Source organism: Prunus avium, chromosome 5 (assembly GCF_965620075.1).
Source record: "Prunus avium chromosome 5, drPruAviu1.hap1.1, whole genome shotgun sequence".
In the NCBI taxonomy this organism is placed as follows: domain Eukaryota; kingdom Viridiplantae; phylum Streptophyta; class Magnoliopsida; order Rosales; family Rosaceae; genus Prunus; species Prunus avium.
Window position 1 is genome coordinate 22,637,518 of NC_142288.1, and position 20,234 is coordinate 22,657,751.

Below are 20,234 nucleotides of genomic sequence, written 5' to 3' on the forward strand. Positions count from 1 at the left end.
TTCTGGGCCGTCCAAGAATCAGAGTGGGCTAAAAGGCAAACCATAACTTAACACCACTTAATGTGCATACTTAATTTGATAATATAAGATTAACTTGTAGTTAATTTGATTCCTGTGTTAATTAGTTGAGATGCTGCGGGTATTCCATTACGTATAGGCTTTGTCTGTTTTGCAAACAACAACGATAGGATTGACAACACAAAAGACAACAATGACTCTAGTAACTGTTTGGTTTTTACACTTAAATAAGTGTAATTGTCGACCGGACCGAATCATAGCCTTTGTAGCTTAAGTGATATCGGTGAGGTGAGATCAAATCATGGTCTTAAATATCGGAGGTATCGGAAGTATCGGAAGTCAAAAAACACGGAAATATCGGGATATTATCGGTATCGGAAAAAATTGAATAAAAACCACGGAAATTGTAAGAAAAACTTGGAAATTTTTATTGAAACTTTGTAGGATGTTTATTTAGTCAATTATCTATTAGTTTATCACAAAAAAAATTGGAAGGAAATGCATTGCATGATGGATTTAATTGATTTAAGTTGATTATATAGCGAGCTGGCAAACACCGTAAGTGTAGAAATATGTAGTAATTAATGAAAGAAGATTAAACACACCATAATCATTTATATATAATGAATTACTACAATATTTTACACTTTATACATTGCATGGTAAGATACATGAGTGACTTAGTACCACATAGAGTTCCTATGAGGTTCAAAATTTTCACTATCTTCATCATATCTATGTGTAGAGTAAGTATATTTTGAAGAGTAGTCATCAAATGATAAATCCCCAAAATAGTTTTCCATGTAATTGTTAACATGCCACCCATATGGATCCGAGATTGGTTGACGTTGTCCATAAGCAAAATCATTTGAAGATTGAGTCTCGGATTCTTTCCATGTGTCACTTGATTCCATCCCAACAGGAATGGGATATGAAGGGTAGGGAAATGGTTGGTTATGAGTATAACCATAGTTACTACTTCCTACTCCAACAGAGTCCGAAGTTATAGATAACGAGTCATCTTCTTGACTTGACAATGTCCCCTCGCCTCTTTCTCTACGAGTATAGTTCTTCCCTATGGCACCAATTCCTGGTCCTGCCCGCCTACTGCCATGGTAGGGTAAGTAAAAGCAGGTGAGTGGTTGAATGGTAGGGTAAGTAATGTAAGTTGAAAAAACGTTGGTGAGTTTTATATTTTATCCATTTTGTAAACCAAGCCAGGAATCCAAAGCTAAGTTTTATATTTTATCCATTTTGTAAAAGCATGTGAGCATTCTGTCGGCTAGACATGCTTTGTTTATTAGCTCAATGAGCTACTTTTGTATTACTCTAGGAGACATGCTTTCCGTAGAGTACCCAAATCAGTTCAATGAGCTACTTCAGTTCTCTACATTTTTTGAGTTTCATATCGGGATATTATCGATAATATCTCGATATATTGACCAAATCATTCATAAAAGTGTTGAAAATATCTTTCCGATATTATCGGGATAATATCGATATATTGACGATAACTATATGGTTAGTTGTTAAAATATCGGACCCCCAAAAATCAGATATTATCGGGATAATATCGGGGATATTATCGATATTTAAGACCATGGATCAAATAGATCATAATAAATTTAACTTCCTCGATGAGCCACCAAGAATGTGCCTACAGCTACAGTTGTGCTTTCTAATTTTCCCTGAGCTCGAAATTCCTTTTTAATTCTTAACGTATTTTTTTTCATCGGATATGAACTTAAATTTGAAACATAAGACTAAATACTCTTGACCATTCAAACTACAATTTCCATACTTTATGAATTTTATTATTTTCTCATGTAACAACACCTACATGCTTCAATCGAGAACGCTAATCCCAGCACAGCATGCCATGGCATTCAGCAATATGGTAGAGATTTCACTCGTGGGATTCATGAAAGGATTGAAAACCTCACTTTTGAAGGTTACCTTTTTTCTTTCTTTTCTAAAAAGGATTTTGTATTTGGGCCACAATATATAATTAGCAGCATTATGAGGCCTTAGTAACAGCCATGCAGCCCATGACCAAATGGACCACTTTGTACGCTTAGAACATTCAGAAACTTTCTGAACGAATACAAGTCCAGAATCAGCATATGGCCAAGGAGAAGAACTTGGATGTAATTCAAGGAAACGCTAGAGTAAGGCTAGGGTGTCCACGGGGAGAGAAAAAACTTAGTACTAAGTTTTAGACAACGCGCACAAGCAAAAATGAACCTATCTTATCCCCGCAACTCCCAAAACAAGAGCCACCTGAGTCATCCCATAGATAACATCTCAAGTTTTACCTTCTTTGATAAAATAAATGAAAATAGACTTAGATTTTTGTATGGGAAATAAATAATAACACATTCTATGTTAGGATTTGCGGATCAAATACGATTGTCCCACTTCGAAAAATTGAAGGTTTCTCCCTTAATTGTATTGATGTCTTTTCAGACAAACCCCACACATTAATGGATCTATGGACCTAGATGGTTAATTTTGGTGACAATATTGTTTCACTTTTAAATAGATACAAAAAGTTGGATGCAGACAAATGCTTGAAAACGTCAAGTGTGATCAGATCAGGCAGCCGTTTTAAGTACATCCCCTGTTCGAAATTCTGCAAGTCTCCCCTATTCGGGTGGTCTCAAAAGATTTTAGTAACTTCTCAGTTCTCTATATACATATATATTTAAAATAAAATAAAAAGTAGTCCATTTACTTGATCAGGGTGCAGTATATATGAGGAACGAAGAATAACTTTTTATTTTTCTCAAATCAATAACACAACATTCATACTCATTACTAAGCAACAAAAACAAAACATATTTAAAGACGCATTCTTAACATGCATAAATTTACCAACATTCGTAGAATTTGATATCCACTCGGAGACTGAAGAAGTATTTCCCTTCAAACGCATCCGTCGTTAGGGTTGCAATGCCCCGGTGCATGAAGAAGTCTCCGGAGCCCCCCACAACGGATATGTCCCTAGTTTTCTCGAAAACCGGATTAGGGCCAATGAAATTTATGCTGCCTTGGTAGTCAGTGCTATTGAGAATAAATGAGAACCCAAACCAAGCAGTGATTGTGTCCTTTCTGTCATACAAGTAGAACCCTTGTGCCCTGCCAACAGGCTTAGAGTGAATGTTGTTGTCGAGAGTTATAGGGTCATTGAAGATTACAATGTTCCCAAAATAGTTTTGGGGTGCCAAGATGGTTAAGTTGGCTCCTTGAGGTGCTGCAACAATGGCAGATGTGGCATCAGCAGCATTTGTGCCATTGTAAACAGTCTCATGGAAGTATAGCACTAAGTGCTTGCATGGCTTGTACTTGTTTTTGTGTCTTGGGGAGGCTGAAGATAAAGCAAACAACATGAAGAAAAACAGAACAATGGAATTTCTTGCTCCCATTGAAATTGGTTATGAAAAACAAGAAAAGGGAAATTGGACTATGCCAAATTCTAGAGGATGTGAGGTTTGTGTCTCCCAATTCATGCCTTTATATAGGCCCTTGAAAGCCAAAAAGATAATCAATCCCACACAAGGAGACTTACTTATGTTTTTTTTTTTTGCTTTCTTGGGGTCTCAAGTCTTTTTATATGTAAAGAGATTATATGTAAGAACACATGCCTTTCTCATTGTTAGACCTTTTCTCTTGCCTAACAACCATGTCATCCTCTTAAAATGTGGGAATATGATGCTCTTTGTGATCAGTTCAACATGAGTTGTCTTACTGATTTGTCTGAAGTGAATTTACAATATTGACCAAAAATAAAAAGTAATCTTACAATATGCATATGGAGATAAAATTTCCAAGTAGTTGTGAAAAATAATACAGAAATTATTGGAATACTCTTAATTTTAAAATGATGAGCTTTGAATTCTAGATCTACTTGTGAGTTTGCTATCTGTCCCAAGTTGCTGTACCATTTAAGCTTTCTATTTAGAAAAAGACTTGCTATGTGTAGAATACACTGATTAGAAATATTGGACTTGTAATTACTATCTAAAACGCAAAACGCCTTCAAGTTAAACTGATATAATAAAAAGAGATTGTTTACCAACAAGAAACAAATAGATTGGAGATAAAAGACTTATTCTTCAAAAAGACTGGAGCTACATAAATCTGTGAAATGCCCTGCTGCGGAGAATGGAACTATAACGATGACTATATATGACTAATTGCATTTGCAGCATGATTATGTGATGGGAGCCTAAACTGTGCACGCTTAGAAGAACATCTAAATTACATTGTAAACCAATCCAAGTCATATTCAATACATTAGAAATCCAATTACGTCGATTCTCAGTCTCTTTCAGGTGACTCTTGCTCAATTTCAGAGGCCAAGTTCAATGATACCTGGCCATTGTACTGCTGCACTACCAAGACTGATGCCGATGTAGAGAAATCTGGCGAGATTAACAAGCTCCCAAGAGGACCGAGTTCTGGGCACTCACTCCTCCTATTTAAAGCTAAGGCTACTTCACCACCAGGTGTTCGCCCCACAAGAAACAGATTGCAGCGGCCTACCTCACGAATCACAGTGATGGTTTGTGCATTGTTTCTGACTGCCTTCTCTTCGTACATTATTGAGTTATCCTTGGAAATTTTCTGCTTAAACTCAGCAAGGACTTCCTCATCTATTGACCCCACTTTGGTGCTAGCATTGTCATCAATATTAATTCTTGAAATCTCCCCCACAACCTCAGGTTCCACTAAGAACCGAATGACCATTAAACTTACACCAGGGTGCTCAGCCATACGAGCACCATAAGCAAGGGCTTCACGGTCATCACGACCCCCAAAGAAGAGAACTGTGATGTTATAAGAAACATTACTTGCAGCTACATGAGTTGCTCCACCAAGCCCACGATCAACCAGAATTCCAACTGAGCAAGGTGCATGCTGAAGAACCCTCTGGTTAACCAGGCGAAAGTCATTTCGTGTAGTCTCTAATGTACCATCAAGCCTCTGGTGCTTATGGAATGGAAGAATTACGATTGCAGCTCTTTTGCTCTCAGCAGTGGCACAAATGTCCTCGTGCATATCAGATATTGAAGAGATTTCAGTCATTGGCCTGATGGACACCCGGCTCAGTTGTTGGTATGCCTCAAATGCCACAACAACGTTGTCAGAATTTGGTTGCTGGCTCTTATTCCAGAAGGGTAACCCATTTCTTCTCGCCTTGTGTACCATCAATATAGCTGATGACCTCTCAGAGAGCTCCTTGAGGTGCATTGCATAGACACAAAGGCCTTCACGCTTCTTTGTACCTCGTGAAACCTCAAGTAGATTTATAATTGATGGAATGTTTCTCGCACTATGAAAACAGGCCAAGATCCTTAGTTGGGTGTTCATATTTTTCCTTTCAATTGTCTTATGCTTGTAAACAGCCATTCCAGCCCTTTTCGCTGGCTTATACACGGCAATTACAAGGGGCGTGGTGATAAAAGTAGTAAAGAGAGCCATTAGAACCATAATTGCAAAAGTCTGGTCATTCAAGACCTGCGAAATGTAAACATTATTTGATATAAGAAGTCAGCCCTGGTTGAAAAATTAAGACAGATTATATCAGTATTATCAGAATTACTTATTTACCTTTCTATCTTTACCAATGTTGAGGACAATGAGTTCCACCAATCCTTTACTGTTCATTAGGAACCCCAGAGCTAAAGCCTCACGGACAGGCAGTTTGCAGAAAAGAGACACCATAATAGTCCCAAAAATCTTCCCAAAGCAGGCAGTAAATATGACCAAAACCAAAAGACCCCATGACTGAAGCCCCTGAATTGTGGCCACATTAGTCTTCAGTCCACTTGACACAAAGTACAATGGTAGAAAGAGACCAGATACAAGATCTTCTACTTTTTCCACAAGAGCACCTGCAAATGGACCCTCCTTTGGAACAAGAACTCCAATCACAAAAGCACCAAACATGGCATGAATTCCAATTGTATCAGTAATTAACCCAGCAGCCAGAACAGCAGTTAGTGTAGCACATACGTAGATCTCGTCAACAGGTTCACCTTCGTGACATCGTTGAGCCATCCATTTAAATATTGGGGGAACAATGAGAATTGCACAAATAACGAACACACACCCAGACAAGAAGACCCATAATGAAACAAGAGGAGATTGGTTACTTCCAGATAGGGCAACAGCAAGAGCGAGTAGAATCCAGGCGGCCACATCATTAACTGCTGCAGCCGACATAGCCATTCTTCCAATGTCAGTGGTCAATAGTTTCAGCTCAGCCAGAATACGAGCTAAGACAGGGAAAGCAGTTATTGAAAGGGCCACACCCATGAATACAAGAAATGCTGTAGCATCTACCCCTTTGGCTATGGTTTCTCGGAGGACAAATGATGAACCGATTCCTAATGCAAATGGGAGGCTTATTCCTACTATGGCAATAGCAAGGGCTTTTTTTCCAGTCTGGCGGATGGATTTAGGATCTATCTCTAGTCCTGCAAGGAATAGAAAGAATAGGAGACCAAGGTTTGCTAAGGTGTCCAAAACTGTGATACTCTTCGGTGGAAATATTGCCTGGAGATAACTTTTGTTCCGTCCCAGAGCTGATGGCCCAAGTAGTATTCCTCCCTGCCAAACCAGAAATCACAAGTCAGAATCAGCATGGTATTCTGTTTTTAGGTTCAATTAAATTCTGAAAAAATCAATTTTGTAGAACCATTAAACAACATTCTCCTGTCTGCCAAGTGAATTTCAATACAGCAGGGGACTGAAAATAAACATCCAAAAGGTTTCCTAAGGAAACATGCCTGCTTTCAATATCAATACCTAAACGTCAGGTACACATTTTCAGGCAGCACAGAGAAAAAAGCAAAGAAAAATACAGGTTTACTGAGCCTAGAAATCATTCAAATTCAAAATAAAATATTATATAATCTTTATCAGAAACATTTTTGAATTATCAGAAGGCACTGCTGATTTACAGTTTCTTTTTTCAGCTGAACTACAATAAACTCAACACTGAAGGGCTACAGCTTCTCCTTAGAACTACTCCCAGGAATTAACACTGAGTGTACATATAGCAATACCATCATGGATAAAACCAACTGCACTTTGATCAAATTTAATCCCAAAGAGAAAGAAGAAATAACTTACAACAATCTCAGCAATGACTCGCGGCTGTCTTAATGGCCTCATAACGTAGGCAAGGCCGCGAGTGACGATAACAACAATACATATCTGCAAAATAGCAAGAGGGAGTGCAAAATGAAGAGGATCGTCACCCTGAAATACACCATTTGATGTAGCCTTCATTGGAGGTGGACATGCATGTCCTGCTGTGGCATTGGAAGCCATCTCTACCAAACAAAGTTCCCGAAGCAAAACAGAAAATTTGACTTTGAGTATCTGCCAACAGAAACCAATATCAGATTTCCAATTCCAAAATGACCAAATTATACAGAACAGGACCACACATACACATTAAATATATACATACAAATAAATATGTGCAACAAAGAGCACTGGCAAGTAGTTAATTGGGCACCGTGCCATGCGCCAAAAAATAAGTGAATTATCTCCTCCAAACTCCATCTCGCGTAGCATGAGAACAAGCACAGCACCTAAACAACCTCAAATTAACTTAATCTCATTTGCTAAAGATCGCTTTAGACCTAATGGCTGAGATTAAAAAACTAAAAAAATTGTTTTCTTTATCTTTTAGGCCACTATCGCAAAGGTATATCAAATAGTATCACTCCCTTTATAATAAGCCAATTACCAAATTAACCACGGTTTATTGCTTGGTTAATTAAGAGTCCTAAATCCAGTCAAACTCAGATTGAAATCAAGAAAACAAGTCCAACCGGTAAAATTTGATTAAACTCTAAGATCCTAATCAAAGTCGACAGATTTAAATGAAAATTTTCAAATACCATAGAACATAACCAGTCATTCTACTGGCACCTATATGAAAAAGTTCACAAAACTCAATCAGCAAACAGTCTTTTTAAAAACTGACATTTAACCATTTGAGATTTCTGTAAAAGAATTCATCTTTATCGCTTGAACACATTTTTCAAACAAAAACCATCATCAATCATCCAAAGGCCAAACATACTCCAATTCAACAACATAAGAAAGATAATAGCTTTACCTGTTTATTGGGTCAGCAGGTTGGCATGGATCAAATCTGAACCGCCTGGCCTTGGCTGAAAAACAGAGCTTTCAGAAATGGCTTTTAATTGTCACTGCAGTCAGAGCCTGAACTTGGAGACTGTGCTACCAGTTTTTAATAATAACAGACCCCGAGAGAGAGAGAGAGAGAGAGAGAGAGAGAGAGAGAGAGAGAGGCGCAAGGCAACGACAGGTGGGGTTAACAAGATTTGGGTGACTTTCTCTTTCTTTGCTTTTTATTTTTATTTAAAATAAATAAATTAGAACTTGGATGGTTCATAGCATTTGTTTGTGCTTACTCTAAAGAGAGCCATCAAGTAGAGAGTTGTCAAAGTGGGGAAAAAAATAGAATATAGGAAAGCAAAATCAATTAAGGCAATGACTTTTTTGTCACTTTTCACTTCTTCAATATTTTAATGATTTAAAAAATATATATTTATATATGTATGTTTCTTTAAGATTCAGTAAAAAGAGGAAAAAGAAACCTTGAATGACTTTACGCTGCATGACATCTTACACCCATTTTGACAAAAAATAAAATAAAATAAAATAAAATCTTACACCCACCACTCGGAATGTGTGATTGAGATTTGGTGCCTGCCTTCTACCGTTTTGCTTGCAGTTCTGGAATCTGCTGTTTTCGCTTGCACTTTAGGTGGGCCCCGAAAATAAGAGTCAACCTCTCTAAATTGTCGAGGGGGATGCTAGCAATGAAAAGAAACTATCTAACTTGGTAACTTGTCCCTTTTTGTCTCTTTCTTAATTAATTTCCTTTTGATCGATGTTCTCTATGTAGCTGCCGGTCTCTCAATCGCGGACAACCGGGACGGTGACTACATAGCACTGACTAACCGACCTAATTTACGTTTGTTTAAATTTTAAATTTACAACAATAAAAAGAAGTTTTAAATTTGATTGCATTTATATAATATCGAAAGCTTGAGATATTATGTAATATAAATACAATAATTACCATTGGATGTTATAAACAGAAATAAATCAAAAGCCAAAGTATGAAAAGAAGAAAATATAGGAAGGTGTGATAGTATTAGTATACGCGTATTACAAACATGAACATGGCTTGTGTGCATGTATTTGCCAATTGTAGAAATAGAGCATCTGTGCCACCACAAGTTTTTCTAAATTTGAGTTTTCAAATCGATTTTAAAATGTTTGTTTGGTTGTTTATGTCCCTACAGGCTGTAAAGATCTGTAATGGCAACATAAATAAAAAATTGAAAGAAAAAGAGCAATTAATAAACAAGACATGGTTAATTATGATGATGTGTGCTAATAGTTTTAGTGTCGCTTTTGTCCGCTCTAATTTTGTTTTTAACATATTAGTTTGTTGTCCTTTTGGGATTAATACTTTAGATGTCATGTTGATGTCTTTGATTATACTGTCGAAGTTTATCTATTGAAATTTATTTTTGAGAAAAAGAAAAAAAAGCTTTTATCAAATCCCCAAGGAAGCTAGGATTTATAATCTAGTGCAATTAATAGAAAATATGGAATGGCCTCTGCATCAGGGAAAAGAATTTGAGGCCACCTTGTAAAGTCGCCTTTCAAAGTCTCAACAAACTAGCACTGTTGTTGCATCTTACAATCATCTGCCAACAAAAGAAACCAAGGCAAGGCAACAACAACATTTACCAATTTACAACATTGCCAGTCTAGAATTCCATTCACATTTGACTTTTTCTTGTAGCAATCCAGAGTTGACATTTGGAATTGAAGACCAAATTACTAATTAATATAATAAGTAGACCTGCAAACCACATTTGACTTTTTCTTGTAGCAATCCATTCACATTTGACTCAACCATTCAATACTAAATTATGAATATGATTATGAATTATGATTACATAGCAGGATCAGAAATAGGTAAAGTTATGATTAATTAAAAAAACATGTTATCTTGATTGAGTTTGATTCTTAATGAAGGGCGTTCACTCAAAGTGCTTCACTTCATATATACAACAAACCAAGCACTAGATTAGAAATTCTAAAATAAAATAAAAAAACCAAAGCAAAAATCCAATTGAAAGTCATGTGGCAGATTGAAAATGCCAGAGATTGCTTGTGGGCAAAGTGTAGGCCAATCATTGGCATTTCTAACATTATTCTAAACCCAGAGAGTTGACTCAGAGCTGAGGGAGTCTGGAGAGGTCATTGCAATACTCTAATCTGCATGTATTAATTTTCCCTCCCTTGACTCTTACAAGTTTTCTTGAGCATATCCCAAAGATACTGCAACTTAATGCATAACCAATCCTAATTAGCCCTTAATACCCAATGTGACAGATGATATTGGCTCCTGCTCTATTGGTTAAAAGAATATTTACATGAAAGAATAATGCAAGAGTAGCCTTCTTCATTCATAGGCTAGAAGAATAGCGCAAATGGACAATTCTCTGCGTGAAGATTACAAGAAAAAAGAAAAGATAGCAAGTTAAAATCTTTTTGTTTTTCTTTTAGGTAATGATCTTCTTTGGTGGTGGCAAGAATCTACAGATCCATAAGCATAAGCTGTGGCAATTGATAATTAAAACTTGTGATCTTTGAGAATCAACAATCTTAAATGGAACTAAGGATAGACATTTATCAAAACTAAATTTTTATCATAATCTGTACAATGAATCCAAACAGGCTAGGAAGAAGTTATCAGCTGGTTTCTGATTCTTCCTCAGGCAACACAACCACCCTCGACGAAGAAACTGAGCCCGGAAGCACTGCCAGGCCATGATACTGCTGCACTACCAAGACTGATGCCGCAGTTGTGAAATCTGGAGAGGTCAGCAAGCTACCTACAGGCCCCAGTTCAGGACAGTCACTCTTCACCTTCAAATTCACATTCAAAGCAGCAGCTACTTGACCCTCAGGCCGTCGACCAACCAAAAACAGATTACAACGATTAAACTCGCGAATCAAATCAGTAGTTTCTGCAGCATTTCTCACTGTTCTCTCCTCATATTTGATTGAGCCGTCATTTGAAATCTTCTGCTTCAGCTCAGCAATGAGCTTCTCATTCCCTGGCCCGGCTGAAGCGTTAGAGCCATCGTTTATATCTACTCTGACAATCTCCTTCTCAAGTTCAGGACTTGCTAAGAAGTGAACAATAGTTAAATTGTTACCCGGGTGTTCAGCCATTCGCATACCGTAAGCAAGGGCCTCGCGATCATCACTACCCCCAAAGAATAGGACAACCATGGTTGAAGAAACATTGCTGGCAGATATATGACTGGTTCCACCAAAACCACGGTCCACCATGATCCCAACCGAGCATGGTGCATTCTCAAGAACCCTCCGGTTGACCCCTCTGTATTCAGTTCGAGTTGTCTCCAATGCCCCATCCAACCTCGGGTGCTTGTGGAATGGGATAATAATCATTGCTGCCCTTTCCCTTTCAGCACTTGCACAGATGTCTTCATGCATGCTAGAGATGGAAGAGATTGCTGTCATTGGGCGGATGGCCACCCGACTCAGCTGCTCAAAGGTTTCAAAAGCCACAACAACTTGATTGTTATCTGACCCCTTATTCCAAAAGGGTAGCCCATTTCTTCTCGCTTTGTGAACCATCACAATTGCAGAAGATCTCTCGTTAAGCTCCATAAGATGCATTGCATACACACAAAGCCGTTCCCTCTTTTCGGTCCCACGAGAAGCCTCAATGAGATTAATCATTGTGGGGAGGTTCCTTGTACCATGGAAACAGGTCAAAATTCGGAGCTGAGTACTTGGGTCTTTCCTTTCAATAGTTCTGTACTTGTAATTTGAATTGCTCTTTCTTTTAGCTGGCTTGTATACTGCCATTACTATAGGTGTTGTAATGAAGGTTGTGAAGATAGCCATGAGAACCATGATAGCAAATGTTTGATCATTCAAAACCTGCAATATCCGAAAGCTAGCACATTAAGTTACATGCATGTACAAATATTACAGACAAAGTCTTATAGTCATCAGTAGAGGAAAATGATAAGTTTTTACCTTTCTGTCTTTGCCAATGTTAAGGACAATGAGCTCCACCAACCCTTTTGTATTCATGAGAAATCCCAGAGCCAGAGCCTCTTGAAAGGGCATTCTGCAGAGGAGGGAAACACCTATAGTCCCAATGATCTTCCCAAAACAGGCTGTTGAAATGACCAAGACTAGGAGGCCCCATGACTGAGCTCCACGAATTGTAGCTACATCAGTCTTCAATCCACTTGAGACAAAGTATAATGGGAGGAATAGACCAGATACAAGATCCTCAACTTTTTCAACAAGGGCGCCGGCAAATGGCCCTTCTTTTGGAACAAGAATTCCAAGCACAAATGCACCAAATAGAGCATGAATTCCAATAGTATCAGTGACAAACCCAGCTGCCAAAACTGCAACTAAAGTAGCACACACATACAATTCTTCTACTGGTTCGCCTTCAGGACAGCGCTGTGCCATCCATTTAAAGATAGGTCGAACAAAAAATACACAACCGAGAACAAAACCACACCCACACAAGAAAACCCATAGTGAAACCAGGGGAGAACGGCCAGTGCCAGAGAGGGAAATGGCAAGAGCAAGAAGAACCCATGCAGCCACATCATTGACTGCTGCTGCTGACATGGCCATTCGGCCAACATCAGTGGTTAAAAGCTTCAGCTCAGCCAGAATACGAGCCAAAACAGGGAAGGCAGTTATAGAAAGAGCCACTCCCATGAAAACAAGAAATGGGGGTCCATCTACACCTTTAGATATAGTTGCTCGGAGGGCAAATGATGTACCAATTCCTAATACAAAAGGTAGAGTAATTCCTGCAGCAGCTATGCATAGAGCCTTCTTTCCAGTCCGGCGGATGGACTTAGGATCTAACTCCAAGCCTACCAGGAAAAGAAAGAAGAGAAGACCAAGATTGGCTAAAGTATCTAACACCGTGAGACTTCTTTGTGGAAAAATTGTATCCAGGTAATTTTTGCTGTGACCAAGAGCTGAGGGGCCAAGTAATATTCCTCCCTGCAGAAAAAACAATACCAAGTTAAACTCTCTCTTATCATAAGGATGTGGATATTTTTCCACTTAAACAAAATTGCAAATGGAACCACATATTAAAGTAAGACCTGTGTTAGTTTTTATTTCTTATTTATGAAAAAGAGGAATTATAATTGTTTGAACTATATGGTTTTACTTACAAAAACACCTGCCTTTCAGACAAGAGAAATTTCTTTTTGTGAATTGTTTTTCAAAATATTAAATAGTGCAACATTAGTAAAAACAGGTCCCATATTGCATACAAACAAATAGGAAACTACTGGAGACATACTGCATATTGAGAATGGGTTCAAAAAATGTATAACAGTAAGCACCAATATGTGTTCACACTGAGAGCAAACTGACTAGCACTTCCACATATTTTTTGAGAAATGCATACACTTTTAGTGTGCATGATAGTTCTATTCTTCCAGCTCTCTCCCTCTCTTAAGGGATTGGTTTGCAAATAATATATTCAATCAATGGAAAATAAAAAAATTAAAAATTAACATAAATTTGATTTCAATATACATGAATTGACTATCATAATTTTGAGGGCCACCAAAGTATAGATAACAAACAAAAACAAAACAAACATGCTATGTACTTACCACAATCTCTGCAATCACACGAGGCTGTCTTAGTGGCCGGAGAAGATAAGCAAGAATCCGTGTAAGTGCAACCACAAGACATATCTGTAAGATGGCAAGAGGGAGCGCAAAATCCAGAGGATTATCACCCTGAAAGACCCCATTAGATGTTGCTTTCATGGGTGCTGGGCATGCACTTGCAACTGTGGCATTCGTAGCCATTTTGCACCAATCAAAGACAAGGAACTAAATATATGGAATTCCTGCAGAATGTGAGATACATACATCAGCATAGTTAAAACCATATATGCCGGAATCAACACCCCCCCAGAAGGCAAAGAAAAAACAAGGGACCAAAAGGAAAATAAATAAGGTTTCTGCTGAGTAACTACTCAAAATCGTTTTCTTCCATGTATATGATTCATGGAGGAGTGATATCTTTGTGCACATATCTTTTTTATTACAGCAAAAACAACGAAAGCCACCATTGATGCAAATTAACTATTAGGACGCCAAGAACTATACTACTAACAAATCAAATTTGCAATCTTTTCAACAGCATAGTAATAGTAACCATAAATCATCACCTTTTGACAAAAACTTGAGCAGTCGCCATCAATATGCCATCGAAAAGTGCTTCAAGAAAGCACCAGGAAGGTGATGCACAAAATATCTAACAAACAACTCGTCTAGTTTGCATATTCTAGATAAGGTCCGTCATGCTTAGGTGCATAGCTGTACTATTATATAATTGTATTTTGCTTGGGAAAAAAATTTGGTTTCCCATTTACGGTCCAAGTTTTCACAAGACTCACAAGAATCCTGGGCTATATAGTTGCACGTTTCCTTGTATAATATGCAACTTTTGAATCTCAGTGTTCAACGTAAGACTATAGCAGACAATTACAAACATAATAAACTAACCAAAACCATAATGTTACAAACTAACTAGGATTAAGGATCACAATTAATTAACTCCACTGAAAAAGAATATATATTACTTATTTTGGCCTGTTGAATATTGAAGGAAATATGTTGAAAAGTCCCTCAGCCTGTAAAACTACGTACCCGATGACAACAAAACGATTCCAAGCTTAAGCCAATTTCAATACGAAGACAACAAAACTAGTCCTAAAAGCTTTTGAAGTGGGCCTAAATCCTTTTCCCATTGTTTCATTGCAACCCAGAATCAGCTTCTGCCCCCTCCAAAACATAAATATATATTTTGAACTTTGAAGGAAATTTGTACATAGAGAAACGTGTCTGACTGCCTCTGTTATTTAATATTATATTGCCAGACCGACTAAAACAATTATATTGTCAGGCTCTTAATTGTACAATTAATTAGGTGTTTTTTTTATAAAAGCGATATTCTACTTTAATATAATCTAAACTACAAAGAGGAGGATTCGAACTCGGGCGCACAATGGAGAACTCATCCGCTCTAGCCAACTTGGCTAAACTCATGTTTGTTAGGTGAATTTTATTTGAATGTATATAACATGTTAAACAGTATGACAAGATAATCCTATTTCATTTTAACAAATTAGAATTAGAAGAAAAAAAACATAAGTATGGTGGAAAGTAGAGGCCAAGCTACAATATGTTTAGAAAAAGTTTTCAAATGTGGACCCAGGTTGGCATTTGACTATCAAAACAAAACCAAATTGAAAATAATCCTTATACAAGACTTACAAGTAGAGTCGAGCCCCAAGTAGCAACTCCCCTGTATGTTAGCTAACTTAAGAAGAATAAAGAAAAAAGGAAAAATAAAAATACGAAGCTACTACGTAAAGGCCTCCTATATCGAACAATGTCTGTCTGGCTTGAGGGGCTTCTTCAAGGAAACCACCGCAATCTATGCTGAGGCTGCATGTTATAGGTTGGGTTGCAAAAGACCATAGTGTCCCTCTGCCACCCATCAAATTTACACTCTCTACCATTTATCTGTGATGGGAAATTTGAGAAAATCTCAAGACGTTACCTTTTATAGAATTTACCTAATACTTTATACTAATTTTGGATATTTTTATCTACCCTCATTCCTAGAGATACAGATAATGTTGGTTTCTCCGCAATCACCCAACAATTATCAAAGCCATCTCCTTTCGATGGACACTAGTTCATACACATATATACACTCAAAATAAATTTACATATAATTTCAGACATACCCACAAGAAAAAAGAAATGAGATATGAAAATTAATCTAATATCAAGTCACAAGTTCAACAATTTACTTGAGATAAAAGAACTGACCAAAAATAAAAACTTGGCCTTGAGGCTTTGGACATGTTTACTTACAATTTGTAATCTTGCACTGCTTTTCTCTCTTCTCCAGTGATTTTTTGGCAACCACACAGAATACTGTTTAGAAAACAGAGAGAGAGAGAGAGAGAGAGAAGGAAACTGAGTCACCAGAGATTTTTCTACAAATTCTGAAAGGACTGTTTGTTTACAGCTAGCTAGGCTATAAACCACATTTTGTCTTCATTTCTATGGAGAAAAGACAAAACCTTTTCTTAAAGAACAGAGCAGAGAACGAAATGGAGGTGTTTGTGAGCTCAGAAAATATCCAGAGATTGGACAGGGAGGAAGGGAAGAGTGGAAAAGTAATACCTGTTAGTTGGGGAGGTCCCCTCCGATTTATATTGAACCGCGAGGAATTGGGAAAATTTTCAATTTTGCCATTGGGTTGTCACAAATCTTCAAGGGCCTTATGGTAAAAGAACATAACAATTAAAAAAATGGATAATTTGATTGTGTTTTAAAAGGAGAAAAACTTAGTTGCAACATGGATAACACTGTTTTATTATTCCCGACCAATAATGTTATGCCAAATTGAAGTGTTATTGCTCATGTCATACCATTATTAATTGAAAATAGCAAAATAGTGTTGTCTCTATTTCATGGAAGTCTTTCTCATTTTAAAGGGTAAAGCAGCTAAAGGCCACATCTCATTATCAAAATTTAATGAGAATTGAAAAGCTACCATTTTGCTTCATGTTACCAACATTTGAAATATTGAAGAATTGGATGTGATGGTGATGGGTAGGGATCAATCCGTTCGAATTGGCTAAATCGATTGTTCCAAATTTTAATGATCGGTTTAGTTTTGTTTTAACAATAAAAATGTCAAACAATTTAAAAATCAAATTGGTTCACATGATAATAATCAAACGGTTTTGGCCTAAATTGAACCAGATCATCTACTATCTTTTTTTTATATTTCAATTTATTTTATTTTACATGTGTAATCATTTCATTCAATAATAATTAAATAAGAATGTTGGAATTTGAAGTTTGATGGAACTTTGAAGTTATTGATATTTGAATTATAACTATATTAGTTATTGACAATTTTATGACATGATAAATTTTAGGATGCTCTGATACGCTAGAAAAAAAAACTCATCACTTTCTACAAACGTGTTTCACTGGCGCAACCTATTTGGACTGGCGCCACCCTCCTCTCTGGTCTAAAAGTCTCCAAACAAACAAACAAAGTCAACACCGCGTTATCAAAATTGCCACCAAAACCAAACAAGTGCTTCTCGCGAGTCACGACATTAGCACTTTATCGTGTACGTAATTTACACACAAACTTAACGTTGCAAGAACAAAGTGTGACACTGACAGCACTTTAATTTTATTCAAATGACACTAGTTTATGCGAAGATAATATTAATCCAAGAGTTTAGTGAAAGGAAATCCAAGTAGCTTGGAAGAGAAGTGAGATGAAAACGAAAATGTTAGTCAGGTATTTAGAAGTAAAGGTCTGTGTGGGAATACTTATGTATAAACACTTTTTAAGTTTTTTTATCAAACACGTTTAGAAGCGGTTTCATTTGTCATGAAACATTCTTAACCCATTCATAAATTAAAATAAAATAAAATGTATGATAATAACTAAAATGCTCAGCAGCCACTTTAATATTGACTTGTTATAATATAAGTACTAAAACTTTATTTTAATCCTGGCTAACCCAAGCTGATCTGGTTCAATCAAATCTAAAGTAGTCTAGTTCAGTCATGTACGCCTATATTTTATAGGAGTATAATTTGTGCAAGATCCTAAGAATTAGCCACCATGGTTTGCAATCATCCAGGATCAAACGGAATATTCTTGTTTGATACAAGAAAAAATTAAGTTTAGTCCCAAGTCCCAATCATTGAATATCTAATCATCTGCGTTAATTATTCAGGTAGGAGATAGGCCCTACCTGAGTGAATTTCTTAGGTTCTAATTGGGTGTGAAATTGAATTATAAACTCCAATGTCAATGATACGTAGCTTTTTCATTGGATTTACTTTTAATATAATTAAGGCGTGTAGGATTCTAGAATCTATGGATTAGGGTTTAGGTATTGTATACGTGTAACATACTAACATATCATCACCTTATTAGTTTGTTTGTACTGAAAAATATCTCGTTACTAATTAATATGTGATCACTTCGAATTCACTCCAATCATGTGGTGCCATGTTGAGACACTTAACCAATATTGTTTCAATTTCTTGATGCATTGACGACTGAGTTTTATTTTAGTTTATTTGTTGTTGTAAGGTGGCAATTTCACTAAGAAAATGATTGTTAGATTTGCTGTGAGATAAAGCAGTTTGGCATTTGGTAAACTTTTTGTTGAAAGTGTTGTTGGTACTGATTCCCGCATAATCAGAAAATAATTCCTGCATAGTCATCAAACCCATGCCTCTTCGAAACTGATTCATGCATAATCAGAAAATGAAAGCACCTCATTAGCTGTTTTCCCTTATAGCTTTCTCTCACCATCATTTTTAACAATAAGTGATTTTTTTTTTTTTTTTTTGTAGTTTACCAATCGGGTTGGGCTTCTTAATTTTTTTTTAAAATCACTTATCACCCCAAATAAATAATATTAAACGAGCACTAAATATTTGAGATTCATGTCATGTACATGTACATATGTATGTATGGGTAATATTTTGTTTTATTAACAAAAAAAGCTATAATAATAAAAGAAGGTTTGTCCATTACGTGGATAATAGAGAAATGTATCATTTATATTGAGTGATAGTCGCCAACACTCTTCAAAAACCTTATATACAAAACAAAACCCTGTTATTGATTTGATGACTCTTCTACATTTTACAATATGTTTATTAAGTAAATGTGGAAGCGGTCACTACCACACTGGTCGGTCTTTCCCACGTACGTGCCTATATTTTTTGGGCAGAAGTGGAGACCTTATCTTACGGCTCACCATGTCAGCAGCAAACCGTCCAAACATCTTATTACTTCTGGTCCTGGGAAGCCTAAATTCACTGGTCTGACTTTCTAAAGCTATGGCAATAATGAATCTAAACTAATTTCCTTGGAAAGGGAAATCTGGAAAGAGATTGGGAAGCCTTTACCGTATCTTTTGTTTAATTTCTTCTGGAACGGGTCAAAAAGGGAATACTTTACTGGCACATGTGAAATGGAAAGTGACGTAGTGCGATAATTGATTAGTTAAATTATTCTCGAAGAAATTACTAGGGAATTCTTGACATACATATCTTTTTAACGGAATGTGACGCAGCGCAACAATTGATTGACTAAATTATTTCCGAAGAAATAATTACTAGAGAATTCTTGACATCAATTGTCGCGCTGTGTCACTTTCCGTTTCACATATGCCAGTAAAGTATTCCATTTTTGATCGGTTCCAGTATAAATTAAACAAAAGATAGGGTAAAGGCAAGGAATGTCAATTGTATGTGTTAGTAAACACAGGAAATGTCAAGAATTGAAATAATTCCAATACAAATGTGTTAGTATCGGATCAATTCCACCAATCTCAAGTAAATAAACATGCTATTATTAGTGCTTAGCCAGGAACCGAATATAGCACATTTTAATTCAACTTCTTTAATTTGTTTCTCAATCTTTATCCCTTAACTAAGAAGAAAAACTAATTATATATGTAATGATGAAATGTATAAGGCAATATCTATCACAAGGATAATATAATCAAACATACCAAGAAGCAAATAAATCAAAGGGTTTAGATGCCACCCATAGTTGGGGCGCATCCAGGACCACCTCGTGGTTCAGACAAAAAAAAAAAATCAAAGGGTTTTACACGTTTTGGTGCTTATAATGAACCGCCTACATGTTGCCCACTTTCTTAGGGTATGAACGATCATTGCCTTGGTACACAAGTCATAAATCACAAGGTCTTCTTCAGATTATCAAGGGCCAAAAGGGCAATTTTAAAATACGAAAAGTCATAGCACATTGATATTATTTTATAGCAAACCCATAGTTTGTGTTATTTTCTTTTTCCAACAACTATCCATTTATAAGGAAAGGAGAAACTGATTGCTATACTAGACTATATAAATATAGAGACGATTTATTACGTCTCTTTTAACGAAAAAAAATAAATTATATAGTTCGAGTCTATCCAATGAGATCCGATGATTTATAATTTCCTCAAA

At 36.6% G+C, this 20,234-nt stretch overlaps 3 protein-coding genes across 5 annotated transcripts; all 3 read right to left on the bottom strand.

Moving 5' to 3' along the window:
• Positions 1–2,888: 2,888 nt before the first annotated feature.
• On the bottom strand, positions 2,889–3,443 carry LOC110762195 (disease resistance response protein 206-like). Its single transcript, XM_021964800.1, has one exon. The coding sequence runs from the start codon at positions 3,441–3,443 to the stop codon at positions 2,889–2,891; it is 555 nt and encodes a 184-aa protein (XP_021820492.1).
• A 612-nt stretch (positions 3,444–4,055) lies between these two features.
• LOC110762206 (cation/H(+) antiporter 18) lies at positions 4,056–8,350 on the bottom strand. Its single transcript, XM_021964811.2, has 4 exons — positions 8,159–8,350; positions 7,159–7,410; positions 5,632–6,633; positions 4,056–5,538 (listed from the first exon to the last, which is right to left on the bottom strand). The coding sequence occupies exons 2-4, from the start codon at positions 7,357–7,359 to the stop codon at positions 4,339–4,341; spliced, it is 2,403 nt and encodes an 800-aa protein (XP_021820503.1). The 5' UTR covers positions 7,360–7,410; positions 8,159–8,350; the 3' UTR covers positions 4,056–4,338.
• A 2,428-nt stretch (positions 8,351–10,778) lies between these two features.
• Positions 10,779–16,394, bottom strand: LOC110762207 (cation/H(+) antiporter 18-like). 3 transcript variants are annotated; one of them, XM_088253407.1, is made up of 4 exons: positions 16,032–16,394; positions 13,794–14,035; positions 12,166–13,167; positions 10,779–12,066 (listed from the first exon to the last, which is right to left on the bottom strand). In XM_088253407.1, the coding sequence occupies exons 2-4, from the start codon at positions 13,992–13,994 to the stop codon at positions 10,843–10,845; spliced, it is 2,427 nt and encodes an 808-aa protein (XP_088109533.1). In that variant the 5' UTR covers positions 13,995–14,035; positions 16,032–16,394; the 3' UTR covers positions 10,779–10,842. The 3 variants fall into 3 exon arrangements, with proteins under 3 accessions (XP_088109533.1, XP_088109532.1, XP_088109534.1); XM_088253406.1 differs by having other exon boundaries at positions 16,077–16,393; XM_088253408.1 differs by lacking the exon at positions 16,032–16,394 and adding an exon at positions 14,360–15,897.
• Positions 16,395–20,234: the final 3,840 nt, after the last annotated feature.

Coding starts and splice junctions, on each gene's coding strand:
- LOC110762195 (XM_021964800.1), bottom strand. CDS start 3,443: ATGGGAGCAAGAAATTCCATTGTTCTGTTTTTCTTCATGTTGTTTGCT.
- LOC110762206 (XM_021964811.2), bottom strand. CDS start 7,359: ATGGCTTCCAATGCCACAGCAGGACATGCATGTCCACCTCCAATGAAG. Junction 6,634..7,158: donor GAGTCATTGCTGAGATTGTT/GTAAGTTATTTC, acceptor CTGGTTTGGCAG/GGAGGAATACTACTTGGGCC. Junction 5,539..5,631: donor ACATTGGTAAAGATAGAAAG/GTAAATAAGTAA, acceptor TACATTTCGCAG/GTCTTGAATGACCAGACTTT.
- LOC110762207 (XM_088253407.1), bottom strand. CDS start 13,994: ATGGCTACGAATGCCACAGTTGCAAGTGCATGCCCAGCACCCATGAAA. Junction 13,168..13,793: donor GTGTGATTGCAGAGATTGTG/GTAAGTACATAG, acceptor TTTTTTCTGCAG/GGAGGAATATTACTTGGCCC. Junction 12,067..12,165: donor ACATTGGCAAAGACAGAAAG/GTAAAAACTTAT, acceptor CGGATATTGCAG/GTTTTGAATGATCAAACATT.